The sequence below is a fragment of the Hipposideros armiger genome, unplaced genomic scaffold (assembly GCF_001890085.2).
Source record: "Hipposideros armiger isolate ML-2016 unplaced genomic scaffold, ASM189008v1 scaffold_37, whole genome shotgun sequence".
NCBI lineage: Eukaryota > Metazoa > Chordata > Mammalia > Chiroptera > Hipposideridae > Hipposideros > Hipposideros armiger.
This window is the reverse complement of record NW_017731387.1, coordinates 2,778,273-2,790,514: the sequence shown is the minus strand read 5'-3', so window position 1 is coordinate 2,790,514 and position 12,242 is coordinate 2,778,273. Positions and strand designations below refer to the sequence as shown.

The 12,242-nt window shown below is 38.7% G+C and overlaps 1 protein-coding gene across 5 annotated transcripts in view; it reads right to left on the bottom strand.

Annotated features, from left to right (window-relative positions):
* Positions 1–12,242, bottom strand: part of NEK7 (NIMA related kinase 7) — a 106,954-nt gene that overhangs the window by 7,891 nt on the left and 86,821 nt on the right. For 4 of the 5 annotated variants that reach the window (XM_019638126.1, XM_019638125.1, XM_019638124.1 and 1 more), the window contains 2 exons: positions 10,871–10,965; positions 6,518–6,703 (listed from right to left, as the gene is read on the bottom strand). In XM_019638126.1, coding sequence (XP_019493671.1) covers positions 6,518–6,703; positions 10,871–10,965 — 281 coding nt within the window. The remainder of the gene's footprint in view (positions 1–6,517; positions 6,704–10,870; positions 10,966–12,242) is intronic. The other variant, XM_019638127.1, reaches the window with a different exon arrangement.

The window sequence follows — 12,242 nt, the reverse complement described above, 5'->3', positions numbered from 1 at the left end:
AACTGATCTGCCTCACCTGGGAAGAGCACAATGATGGTGCCAACTTGGGCCAGTGAAGCAACGTCCTCCACAACTAGACAGAAGAACAAAAGGACAGCAACTTGTCTGTTCCCCTTCCCCCAATTCCCCACCATTGTTCCCATCCCCCCATTCCCCCAATAAAAATCTTAAAAAAATAAAAAATAAAAAATAAGGCAAAAATAAAGATCTAACTATGCAAAAACCTTTACAAAACCAAAAAAAACCCTGTTTATTCAGATGCTGAAGGATAACTTATAAACAACACAGAAACATTAAAACGAGAAAAAAAAATCACAGCATGTAAAAATAAAATGAATTATTTATAGCATTGCCAAAGGATTATGAACTCATAAGTCATATAGAAATTAATGAATATTTGTTGTCAGTAAAGTAGAAAAACACTAATATATTTTGATCTATATATTTCTAAATAAATGTCAAAACAGGTAGGTTGGTACCAAAAATACTAAAAAGAAGAGCGTGCTGGCTCACAGTCACTGTTGTCAGGGTGATCGCCCAATCACTAGCAAGTTCAGTCACGTGCAGGTAACAACAGCACTCTTTTGTGCATTATCGCTTCAGGTCACTAACCCAACTCTCAGGAGAATAATAAAGACCCGCGCTATTGGTACTGTTGCTTTTTCACCCCCATCTTAATCCCTCTGAGACCAATTACGTGCTATCAGCCTCCGAGATATGCCCAGTTTCCATGTACTCAAGGACACATGTTCACACCCAAAGTGGGTCTCATACATTAAAGCACGCTATGTTTCAGAGCTTTAGATATTTATACAAAATGATTAGGCGTATCCAACTTGTACACCAAAGTGTCACTAGTGATTGACTTGGGGATAGCGGGAAAGGGGAAAAGAAAGCAATCTTACCCAGATATATGGTAATGTAATGTCTACATTCACAACTGAAGAGCGTTCAGTATCTCTTGAAAACTGTGAAAATCTTACAGGAAGTTACATGGTTTTATAGGACCCACAGGATATGTGAAATATAGGGCGCCGTTTTGGACTCGTGTCTTTAAGGAGCAAGTCCCCATTATCACTTCAGAAGCATAAGTGAACAAAGGGCCCGCTTAAATATTTTTTTTAAACAAAAATGGAACATTCAAAGCTTAAGTGGAACATTCAAATCTTATGTGACAAGTTTAGGTACGGTGCTCATATAGATATAAATGATGAGAACATGAAACTTACTAAGACCATTTTAGGAAGGAAAACCAAATGCTGTTAATAGTGTTTGAGAAAACACTCAATGTCAAGCTAATTTTAATAAACAATGGCACAGTTATATGTTTAATATTATTATATAGTTTTCTACATTTTAAAGTATTCTCATCTCACTTAGCATTGTATTATGTAATTATAAGGACTACAGAGATATTTCTGAAAACAGATTTATCTCCAAACATAATTTCTGCCAGATAATATAATGTCCCTTGTTTACACATTCTAGGGACAGTGTATTAAGAAGAATCTTTCAGCACCCATTTAAATAATATTGGTTAATTTCCCGTAATAACTCCAGGGAATTTATGTAGTTCTATTGCAATTAGTGAATCTAGGAACTATAAAATAGGGCTATTTAGATGACTCAAATGAATAGAAAAGTTTTATAAACTTAGTTTAACTTCAAAATATGCAAGTATAGTCTGAGCCTGACACTTTTCATCTTGTTTTTCCTTATTTACATAAAGCAGCTCTTTTATGAACTAAAACAAAGGTCATGTGTGTTGTTACTGACTCAACTTTCTTAAAAAGCTTCTTTCAGGATATCCTGAATTTAAATATAAATAAAAAGCATTTATAAATGTCAGGTAAAAAAGTCAGTCATAATTTTTAAAGCTTTCATTTAGTATTTTGTTTCCTTAAGGGCAACCTTTCGGAAAATCAAGTACCAGCCAAGTTACAGCAAACTGCAACCCCTTTTGTTTAGCATCTAAGGGCCCACACGCCTGATGCGTTGCTTGAAACCCATGCAGCGGCCTTGACCTCGCCTCGCACGCGGCAGCAGTGCCTGCCCTGCTGCACACGGCTGCTCATTCTCTCCTCTCTCTCGGTGTCCCAGGCCTCCGAGTCATCCATCACTGGGCAGGAGAGCGCTCTGCGCAAACACCTGAGTGTGCCTGTGCCCTTGAAGGTGGGGTCCCCTGGGGAACGTGGTGGGTGAGAGGGTAAGAACAGAGGAAAGACAAGAACTGACGAGTCCAAGCGGGGAGTCGGGAGGCCCCCCACATACCGCCTGAGGGCTCACGTCCGGCTGTGTGGCCGGTGGCCCCCGCGCTGGGGTCCCCGCAGGGGACTGGTTGTGACGCTTCAGGGTCTCTGTCTGCTCGCATGTAAAATGGGAACAGTGTCAGAGCCCTTGTCTCGTAACAGGGAAGTTCCTATTAGATCACAGAAAATGGTGGTTTCCAAAGCTGAATGCAATTCAGTATTCCAACTTCACTGAAAGCCATGTAGATATATTTACAGTCTACAATAACCTATAAATATCTGAAATCAGTTTACTTCGATTAAAAATGTATTATTATTTTATTATTCATATATAATCAAGCATAGAAAAAGCACTGTGCTTTTTAATCCTTATATTTTAAATACTCTGAAGAAAATCAATACTTTCTTGTCTTCAGAAAAACAAAAATGATGGTGAAAATTCTTATGCGTTTGAGTGAAATAGAGGAAAGACATGGCCAGAACGCACCACTCAACAACCACTCCTGAGGAGGCAGAAAGGTGGGAGAACACCCTCCCCCCTGCCTTCCATGTCTCAACTTAAAAGAAAGGCAGGGGGATGGGGGGAGGGGCATGGTCTAAGAAAGGAAAATGAAACCAATGGAAAGGAGGGTAAAATTTTATTCTCATTTATGAGGTGAAAGCTGATGAGATTTCACTCATTCTCCATCAGTTCTTGATTGGATGTGACCTTTTCGGCTGATATTTTAAAGGGTAACTGTATACTTGAGAAGTAGTCCTGTTAATTGATTTTTACTAAAAACAGATACATTTCTATCTGTGGACTGGAGGTATAAAGCCAGGACACAAACAGATACTTAATGTCCAAGAAGGGAGGCATTAAATAATGTGAAATCTGATTACTGGTTTAATAATCCCACTTCCAAAATTACATTTTGGTTTCTTCACCTATAAAAAGAAGTAGTAAGATCTATGGAATTAGCAAGTTTTCAAAAATAAAATTGGAAGATAACCTCAAATATTGTGTCCTACAAGACTTTCTTATTTACAATAAACTTCAAATTACAACTAAACATAGACAACTGCCATAGCAACCAGTTTAGACCAACGAGCACTGCTGTAATAACATATCCAGTTTATCACAAGGGGTTAGCCATCTTACCAACGTTTTATAGGCATTTACATTTCTTTTTCATTCAAAGCATTGTTTCCAAGTCTTCAATTTAATTTCCCCCCACTCCACTTTCTCAAACTAAGATCACCCTGATTTTCTGATGATCACTCCAGTATCTCGCAAAGAAATTCCATACTGAAACCGAGGGGAAATAATCCATTTGTCTTATTTCCCACTAAATGAACACTGGATATTCCAAAAATAATGTCGCTTGCTTGTAAGAATGAAAAGCAATCACATAGCAGGTACTATCAAGAAAAGGCTACTGCCTTATTGTCGAGCCTATCGTTTCAGTCATTTTCTGCCTTACCAGATATTGGGTTGTCAGAAAAGACATGACGCATTTTTGCAATGAAAAACATAGAAAAACTACGTCATGACTTTTCCGACAACCCAACAGCAAGTTCTTTGGAGAAGTTTCTCTCACTCATTCCGTTGTCCCTTATTGGTTCATGTGATCTTTGTTTCACTGGTGCCTTTGCTCCCCCTCTTTCCCCACCTCACTCCCTCACCCAGTCCATCATTCAGTCAATCACTGACCCTTCGGAATGTGCCCGGCCCTGGAGATACACCAATGACAAGCAGGGACTTCTCAGCAGGAGCCACACAGTCCAGAGGGGAGCAGAGAAACAACTCTGATGTGGGGTCCTGCCCAGGGGAGGGTATGGGCAAGGAGAGAGGGGAGCAGGGTAACGACGCAGACACCGCCGCCCAAACTTTGTTTTAAAGAGAGTGAGTTTGCAGGGTAAAGAACAGGGTGTTTCAGAAAGAGGACGCAGTGCCCATAAAAACCCGCATGGCCTTCTAGAACCCGCACTGGTCGTCAGCAGTGTCTGGTATCGTTTTAGCTATAATATTGACACTCAGTGAACTGGTCTTCTGATTAAAAGTTCAGTTTCAAATTCCACTTGTATTCCACTTGTCATTGTTTCCTATTTTTTGTCATGCTAAAAAGTTAAATGGTAATTTGGACTTTTGAAAGATCTGAAAAACCTACTCTATAAAGAAACATTTAAGATACCATTAAGATGGCGGCATCAAATCTGCCAGGGTTTTTGGCTATCATAAATTTTGAGTAGTTATTTTGCAAACAAATAGGGTTCTGACTTGAGAGAAAATGTTTATTAGCACATCTGCACTTGAAAGCTCTTGTTCTGAGAACTTTTCTACATAACTGAATGGATTAAAGTAACATCATTAATCTGCATTTCTATATCTCATTTCTTTAGTAAAAAGTTAGTTTCCATGTTTACCTAGATATTATAGCTTTCTATTTTTTCATGGCACAACAAGATTTTACCAAGAGGAGGAATTGTACTGACATTTTTTGGGGTAAGTGTCCCATATAACATGTTTTGCTTTATATTTCTTTTCGAAACTGGAAACTATATGGAGGGAAGTAAAAAGGTGGAATCTATTTTCCTTTCCCAACTCGAAGACCTTCTATCTGGGCCAGACTTTGATATGTGCCCCTTGGCTGAGAAGCCGCGGAGCCAAGTTCACACTTAGCCACAGTGAAGCAACCCTGCAGGCAGGCCGACTTCAACGAAGCACCAGTGGTATCATCATTAAAATCCTGCTGAAGGTCACCATGGTAACCGCCTGCTGAGGCTTCACTGCTGCTCGCGTCTCCTAATCAGCTACCATGTGAAATGCAAATTTAGACAGTCTGAAAATTAGTCAAGAAGAATAGGGGATGAGGATGCAGATATGTGAAATATTCATGCGCCTCATGGTAAAAAGGAGACAGCATGAATGACACAACAAAGGAGGGACCCTGACATTCTCGCGGTCATTCCACATTATTGTTCACGCCGCACTGTATTTCAGGCCTGGGCTCTGAAGTGGGTTTTGTGAAATGCCATATTTATATGCTATACCCAAAATAGTAATTAAAAACGGCCAACCTAATAGCATTAACATCAAATAAAGATAATACTTCTGGGTGATCACCACTGCCTGGTAAGAGTTTATTCTAATTACCTGAATGCAAATGCTATGAAACGAAAAGGCAGGCATCACTGATTATCAGTATCAAAACTACTAGGACAAAAAGGTACGTAGAACATTCTGGGACCCCAAATACTTTACATATGGTAAAAATCCTTTAGAGATATTTATTATTCAAGTGACACTGACTCTATGTTCCTTATATAAAGCTAAAACCAGATGCTATTCATTTCACAATACGAAGGGTGCCAGGACTACCTGATAAGTGAGCATTACAATTGCTCTAGCTTTCTCCTCTGCTCCTTGCCCTTTTCCTTGGTGGTGGTGGGGGGGAATCTGTTGCTCATGAGAAGGTGGGGTGTCCTAACTCAAGATACTGTTTTCTCTGGGTAGATCTCCAAGGAGCTTTCTAAAAAGAGCTCTGAGAACACATTCAGTTAAACCAAGACCCTGCTGTTCTGCATAGCTCCTTAAATATTAGTAAAATTGGACGTATGCGGCTAAAGTGGGCGATGGTTTGTTCCATGAGGCACTGGATGTTGGGTAGGGCCCAAACAACCCATTTCAACAGGTTACCCTAGCGAGGAAGGGCTCAGGCTCAGATCTTGGGAGGGTCTTCTAACATGTTCAGTCCTGGCCAATAGACCTTGTCACACGTCTACAGTGAAAACCCCGACCACCTCCCCTCGGAATGAGGTGGTGGCAGGACGGACTGTGGGGGGCAGGCGGGCGGGTGGGGCTGAGACCTGTGGCGAAGATGTGTATGCTTCCATTTCTGGAAAACGTGAACGGGGGTGGGGGATTCTGCCAGAAAGAAAGTTCTAATTGTGGTTCTGAGACTGCGGGGAGGAGGGTCCACACACGCTATGACCTGGAGCCTGGGTGTGGGTTCAGAAACCCTGTGTTCTGAATGCTGTGAAGTCAGCCCCGCTCTTATCACACCTAGAAATGGCCACTGCCGTGCCACACGCTGTGATGTGTCCCACCCCACCTTAGGAACTGCGGCGTCAACTCTAAACAGCAAGTCTCCACGAGAATAAATCAATGGAAAGGGCTACTCCTGCCACCCCTACGCGCCATCTGTATTTCAGGTAAAGGACAATTTCTTACTAAAATGCACATGTTAGCGACATGAACACTGGCCGAACAACGGTGTAGGACTTACTTCCTCTGAGTAGTGATCTGAAGGAAGAGGCGGGTAGTCACACTGCTCTATCTTCTTACACAGCGAGTACAAATTCATTTTGTCACCGTAGAAAGGACTCTGCAACGCAGCCATCTGTAAAACGCTCCCAATGAAACTGATATAGTTACTGGTCACTTTAAAGGTGATTTCATCAAGTATTTTACACTGGAGCAGAAAACAATTACAAACACTTTAAATAAAGTTATCTGGGCCTTTCGATTCTTACGAATATCCTTTTCTGAGAATTATTTAGTGAGTTGTAAATATCTTACTTCAATATTTGGTTATTTTATTCAACATTTAAAATTCCCTAAAAGTGAGAGGTGATTCACATATATTTATTTTACTTATATGAATATGAAGCATACAACAATGTTAAGAAAAAGAACATAAAGCCACTTAAAGCTCTCTGTAAATATAACTCCATAAAAGCAACTAGTTTATCTCACAACTGAACAGGCATTGATGGCATAAGTCACACGTGTAATGGCCAAAATGTAACAAAAACTTAAAACTACAGTTAAAATTGAATTATAATCCAGCAATGGAACAGAACGCACAGCATTTTATCTTGCGTAATAGTTTCTGTAGGAAAAAAAAGTCTTCTCAATCTGAATGTTGTAACTGGTCTTCAGGTAGTTTACAATGATTAGAACTTTTTTTCTTTTGATAATGTCTCAAAAACCACTAAATACGTCTAAATCTCTATGAGTCACAGCAGCTACTTCAAGGCATCCAAGTCAGATTTTTATGCAGGAAAAAAAAAAAAAGACGCCTTGCAGAATGAACAACTTTAAAAAAGACATTACGGAATTCAAATTTATTTTCAGACAAGGTTCTAACTTGACATTTAAAGTGCAAGCAAGTAGTGTGGTAAGCAGGGTTACGAACTAAAAATTCAATTCCAGTGTTTGCATCCTGTTCTAAACCTTCTAAATCTCTGAACCGCAGCAGCGAGAATACAACACGGAGTGTGAGCCTGCCCCCAAGTCAGTCACCCTTTTCTACATGTGCTAATAAGCTTGATTTTGGAAGGACAATGTGTACAGTCCCCAGACAGGCAGAGTGTGTGTGAAACACGCTGGCCCATGCTGTGCTCCTCAGCGAGCGTCAGTGGGGACAGGACAAGCTGAAAATGGCTCTCATCTGTCTTCTGGCGCTCCAGACAGACTTTTAACTCCTTCAGAGCCTCGATGCGGAGGGGCGGCTCTGGAAGGGAGCCCGCGGAGGAGGCGGGCCTGTGCGTCCCTGTAGCCTTTACACAGAACCTACGGAAACCTAGAGAAAGCCACCTCAGGGATGTGTGTGCCACAGGAAGAGGAAAAAGTAAACAAAAAATAAAACAAAAAGCCAATCTGAATGCCCCTAAACAGCAAACACTCCATTTGAGAAGAAATTTCTAAAAGAGGAGCTATAATCGTAATCACGATTTTTTGTTCAAAATGCAAGGGCACCTTACAATAAAAGAGAGTATTAAAAAGCTACCTTAACGAATACACTGTGTCTGTAACTGCGGGCTCTCCACGTTGGCGAAACCCCGAGGTGAGTGTCCACGTATTCATGATCAGACGCTAGGAGTTCATTACGGGACTTTTGTCTCAATGGTGCAGAGTGTTAAAAAAAAAAATCTGAAAAGTCCCCTAAGGAGTTAAACGGGAATAGTATATTTTCATGCATCTCCTGCTTTGACAGATGAAAAATGTCAACTGTCCTGTTTTTATTTTCCAGCTTTTGCACTATTCATCTGGTTCATTAGTGCATCCCGATGCCGCCCCTGACAGCTGCTCGCACTCTCTCCCCAGCAGCTGAATTTTTCAGGCTAATTTGATCCTCCACGCTGAGGCGATGGCTGGAATGATTGACTCGCTCTTTGACCCCCAGGGCCTGGCTTTCCTGATTAGTATTCTGGGGGCGTCAGAGGGACGAAAGCCCACTGTCTGTCTTCAGGGCTGGTGGCAGCTCTCTTTTTTTTTGAACTGTAAGCCACCAACCTACAACCCTGGAAGGATGCAATTGCTGAGCTGAACAATAAAGGAAATGTGTAAAACCTACTTTTCCATGTAAAGGTCCATGTAGCAAAAGCACAGCATCTTGGTTTTAATTAGTAAAGCCGACTTTGTTGCATATCAATTAAAACTGTACTGCTAGGTGTTTTGTGTGTGTGTGTGTGTGTGTGTGTGTGTGTGTGTGTGTGTGTTTTAAGGTTTCAAGAATATTTGAAAGTCTAATTCTCTGAGTTTCAAATACATTTTCAAAAAAGGCTTCCGACTCCTTCATTGTAAATTCTTAGCGGGACACAATATGAAATATCTGTGTAATCTTACAACCAGTTTTTTAAAGCTAAATGATGCTGGGTATTTCTAGCAACACCATATTAAAACATAACTGGAAGGAGATAATAACATAAGTAAACTGAATCTTTAGAGAAATTCTAGTTCTTCCAAATGACTAGCATACAGGAATTGAGAAAATGCACTGAAATGAAAACTAATGTTCACATGATAAATACTTGACTTCAAAATCATCCACATAGAACGCATGGATGTAGGAGTGTCCAAAGAAATAATTTTTATTTTGGTGGTCATTTTCAGCAGACACAAAAAAGGGACACTGCCTCTCAGAGGTGAATTCAGAATGGGAAGAATTAGTTCAGTTGGGACACAAGAGTCTGCTGGCCCCAAAAGAATCACGCAAACCCCAAAAAACACTAATCACCTCAACTGAACTTTTTCCTTTCCATTGCTAAATTTCATCTCATTTGTGGAATCCAATCTGCTATTTCCTTTTAGGTGTTGAAAAGGAAAATGTTGCTTTGATAATATTAGACTAGGGCCTGAAGGAACCTAAGGTTAGTTACCTAAGCAGGCATAAAATATTTTAAAATGTACACAGTGACTTTTAAACATTACAGTAATGTAATATAATCAAGTCAGTTCTTTCAACATTGTACCAAATTATAACAGAATATACTACAGTGAGCATAAATAAATCTCTTTCAATCTCATGTGCATATATAAAAACATATTTTGTTAAGTCACGAATTCATAATTTTTCATAATAAAAATTACCCTAGGGATGTAATTTAAGAACATTTAAAAATCCTTTCTATCGAAGTAGATATTAGTCACTTTAGTAAGGAGAACAAAATAAATAAACTCAAAATAAATACTCTCTTAAATTTTGGAAATTTGAATCTGCAATCAGTAAAATATAACAATCAAAGATCATGATACACATTTTTTAAAAAAAACTTCTTATGCTTCAATTTCAAGTATGGGTGGAACAATGAAAACAGATGACCTCATTACATATTTAAGTTAAGAGGCCAAGAGATATAAAATACAGAGTTAGAAATACAATGGCTGCTATCTACCCACATAGATTCCCTTTGTGTCCATTAAAATAGGAAGATGATCCTGTATTATTTTCCTTCATTTTATTTTACTGGATTGTCGGAAAAGTCATGATGCATTTTTGCAACGAAAAACATAAAAAAAATACGTCACGACTTTTCCGACAACCCAATATTCAAAGAGTGACTTAAATGTAGACTACTTTTAAATAAACAGCTTTGACTCAAAGCCTATATTTCTAGGAAGATTACCATTCAATTCAATTAAAAAAAATGACAGAAGTCACTAGCTTCAGATACTCTTTGATGCCATTACTTTATCACAGGGATATAAATGGGCTGATATTATGCTTTCTTCTATCCATCGAAATTACTGCATTGCAATATTTGCCTGAGGATCTACCTACACAATTTTATCTCCCTTTGATAAATTCTCAGCAGTAAAACAGGAGAGAGCATATCACTGAGCTTGACCAACACAAACTGTTAACTCATGGAAATGAAATTAAGTGATAACCTAGGAGAATGATCTCTTTGCATACTATCCTTAAAGTCCAATTAGTCTACATAAAGTGAAAAAAAATGTGATAAGATATTTACTGTGCTTCATATTTTAAATCCATTCCATTATACCTCTCCTACATTGCATGGATGAGTTTTTTCAGAGATATTCAAATATACATTTTTATAAATAAGATATGCTGAAAACATCATATTAACATAAAAACATTTTAAAAAATAAAATTCTCATCAAAAGGGAACTCCTTAAAAATATATTGGAGGGAGTAAATGTGGAAGAATATACAGTTACTAAATTCCACTATAAAAGCAGTTACTAAGCCATGGAATTAACTCTTCGTAACTAAAACACTAATTCTTAAACATCACCTAGGACAAAATAAGTGTATACTCTAAGATAAGGGAAATGTATTACAGTGAGTAGGAATACATCCCAATTTGGAATTATCAACATTACCTACCTCATACAGTAGACAGCCAAGAGACCAGATGTCAGATTTGAAGTTGTACCCATTTTCATGTATTCTCTCTGGAGACATGTAATAAGGCGTACCCACTGCAGAGAACAGACCAAGGAAAACCAGAGCGGCATGAAAATGAAGATGCGACTGGGGTAAGGAATTACACGCAAAATTCTGGATTAAAAATGTCCCCGAAATAACTCATTACGATCAGAAAACTGTTTTTCAGAATACTCAAAACTTTAAATTTCCTTCTCACCCCTTGACCCTCAAACAGCTCATTAACATCTTTCCTAACTAAAAAGGGGGCGGGGGCTCAAGCCTCAATTTATCGCCTTTTGATGGCGCCAGGGGGACACAGCTACCGGGAAGAAGGGAATTCTAACAAGGACGCCTAGGTAAGGGATTCACATTGACTTCACTTCTGTATCTAAAAAGAATATGACTGCATATCCCAAAGAAGTAAGCACAATAATAATTTATTTAAATATAAATAGTAATATATAACAACTTAGTAGGCTATACATAAGTAAATTATACTAACTTTTACAGAAACACTCCTTAGGACACAGTGGTGGCTCTTAAAATTACAAATTATATCATCATTAACTTTCACTACCTTACTTCTACTTTAGAAAGAATATAACAGACTTGTGTACATCAAAGGTTATATAACAACATGTGAAAAGTCACTGACATCTGTGAACAAATGTCTGAGTGATTACTCCTACGAGATGAGGCCTTCTTAGAGACAGGGTACTCTGGATCATTTTTGGTTTTGTTTGTTTGATGTGTTAATACTTTTTTCTCTTATGACCGTTTTAGAAAATGCTAACATAATACATGCTAATATAGTAAATATTTATTAAACATTTAAAAATAAACAAAGGCACTCTATGTTGAAGAGTAAAAAACATTGAAGTGACTTTTGAAGTGAATATAATTAAATTTCAAATTTAGATAGCTATTTCACCATCATTAGCCTAAGACATTTTGCAAAACAGAAAATCAAAGTTTGAGACCCACATTTAGGGATTTTAGTTGCTTGAAGCAAGAGCCAGCAAAACACACTGCTACTCACAGAGAACAGGAAGGGTTCTCCTTTTTCAATTAATTTTCAAGAACACCCCAGATAGTCGCTGTAAATTTTAATGAGATTATAACTCACGAGACTGAACAGGGGTGTTTAGAGGGAGGCAAAAAGAAGGGTAACACCAACAATCAAAACAGCATCATCCTTAAAGGCAGGAGTCAGTTCTCCAAATAAATAAAGTCACAGCCTAATAGTCACTGTGGAAACTGCACTAAAGGTGAAAGAAAACCTCAGAACCATGTAGTCACAAGAAATCCTGCCTGGACGGGAATCAATTTT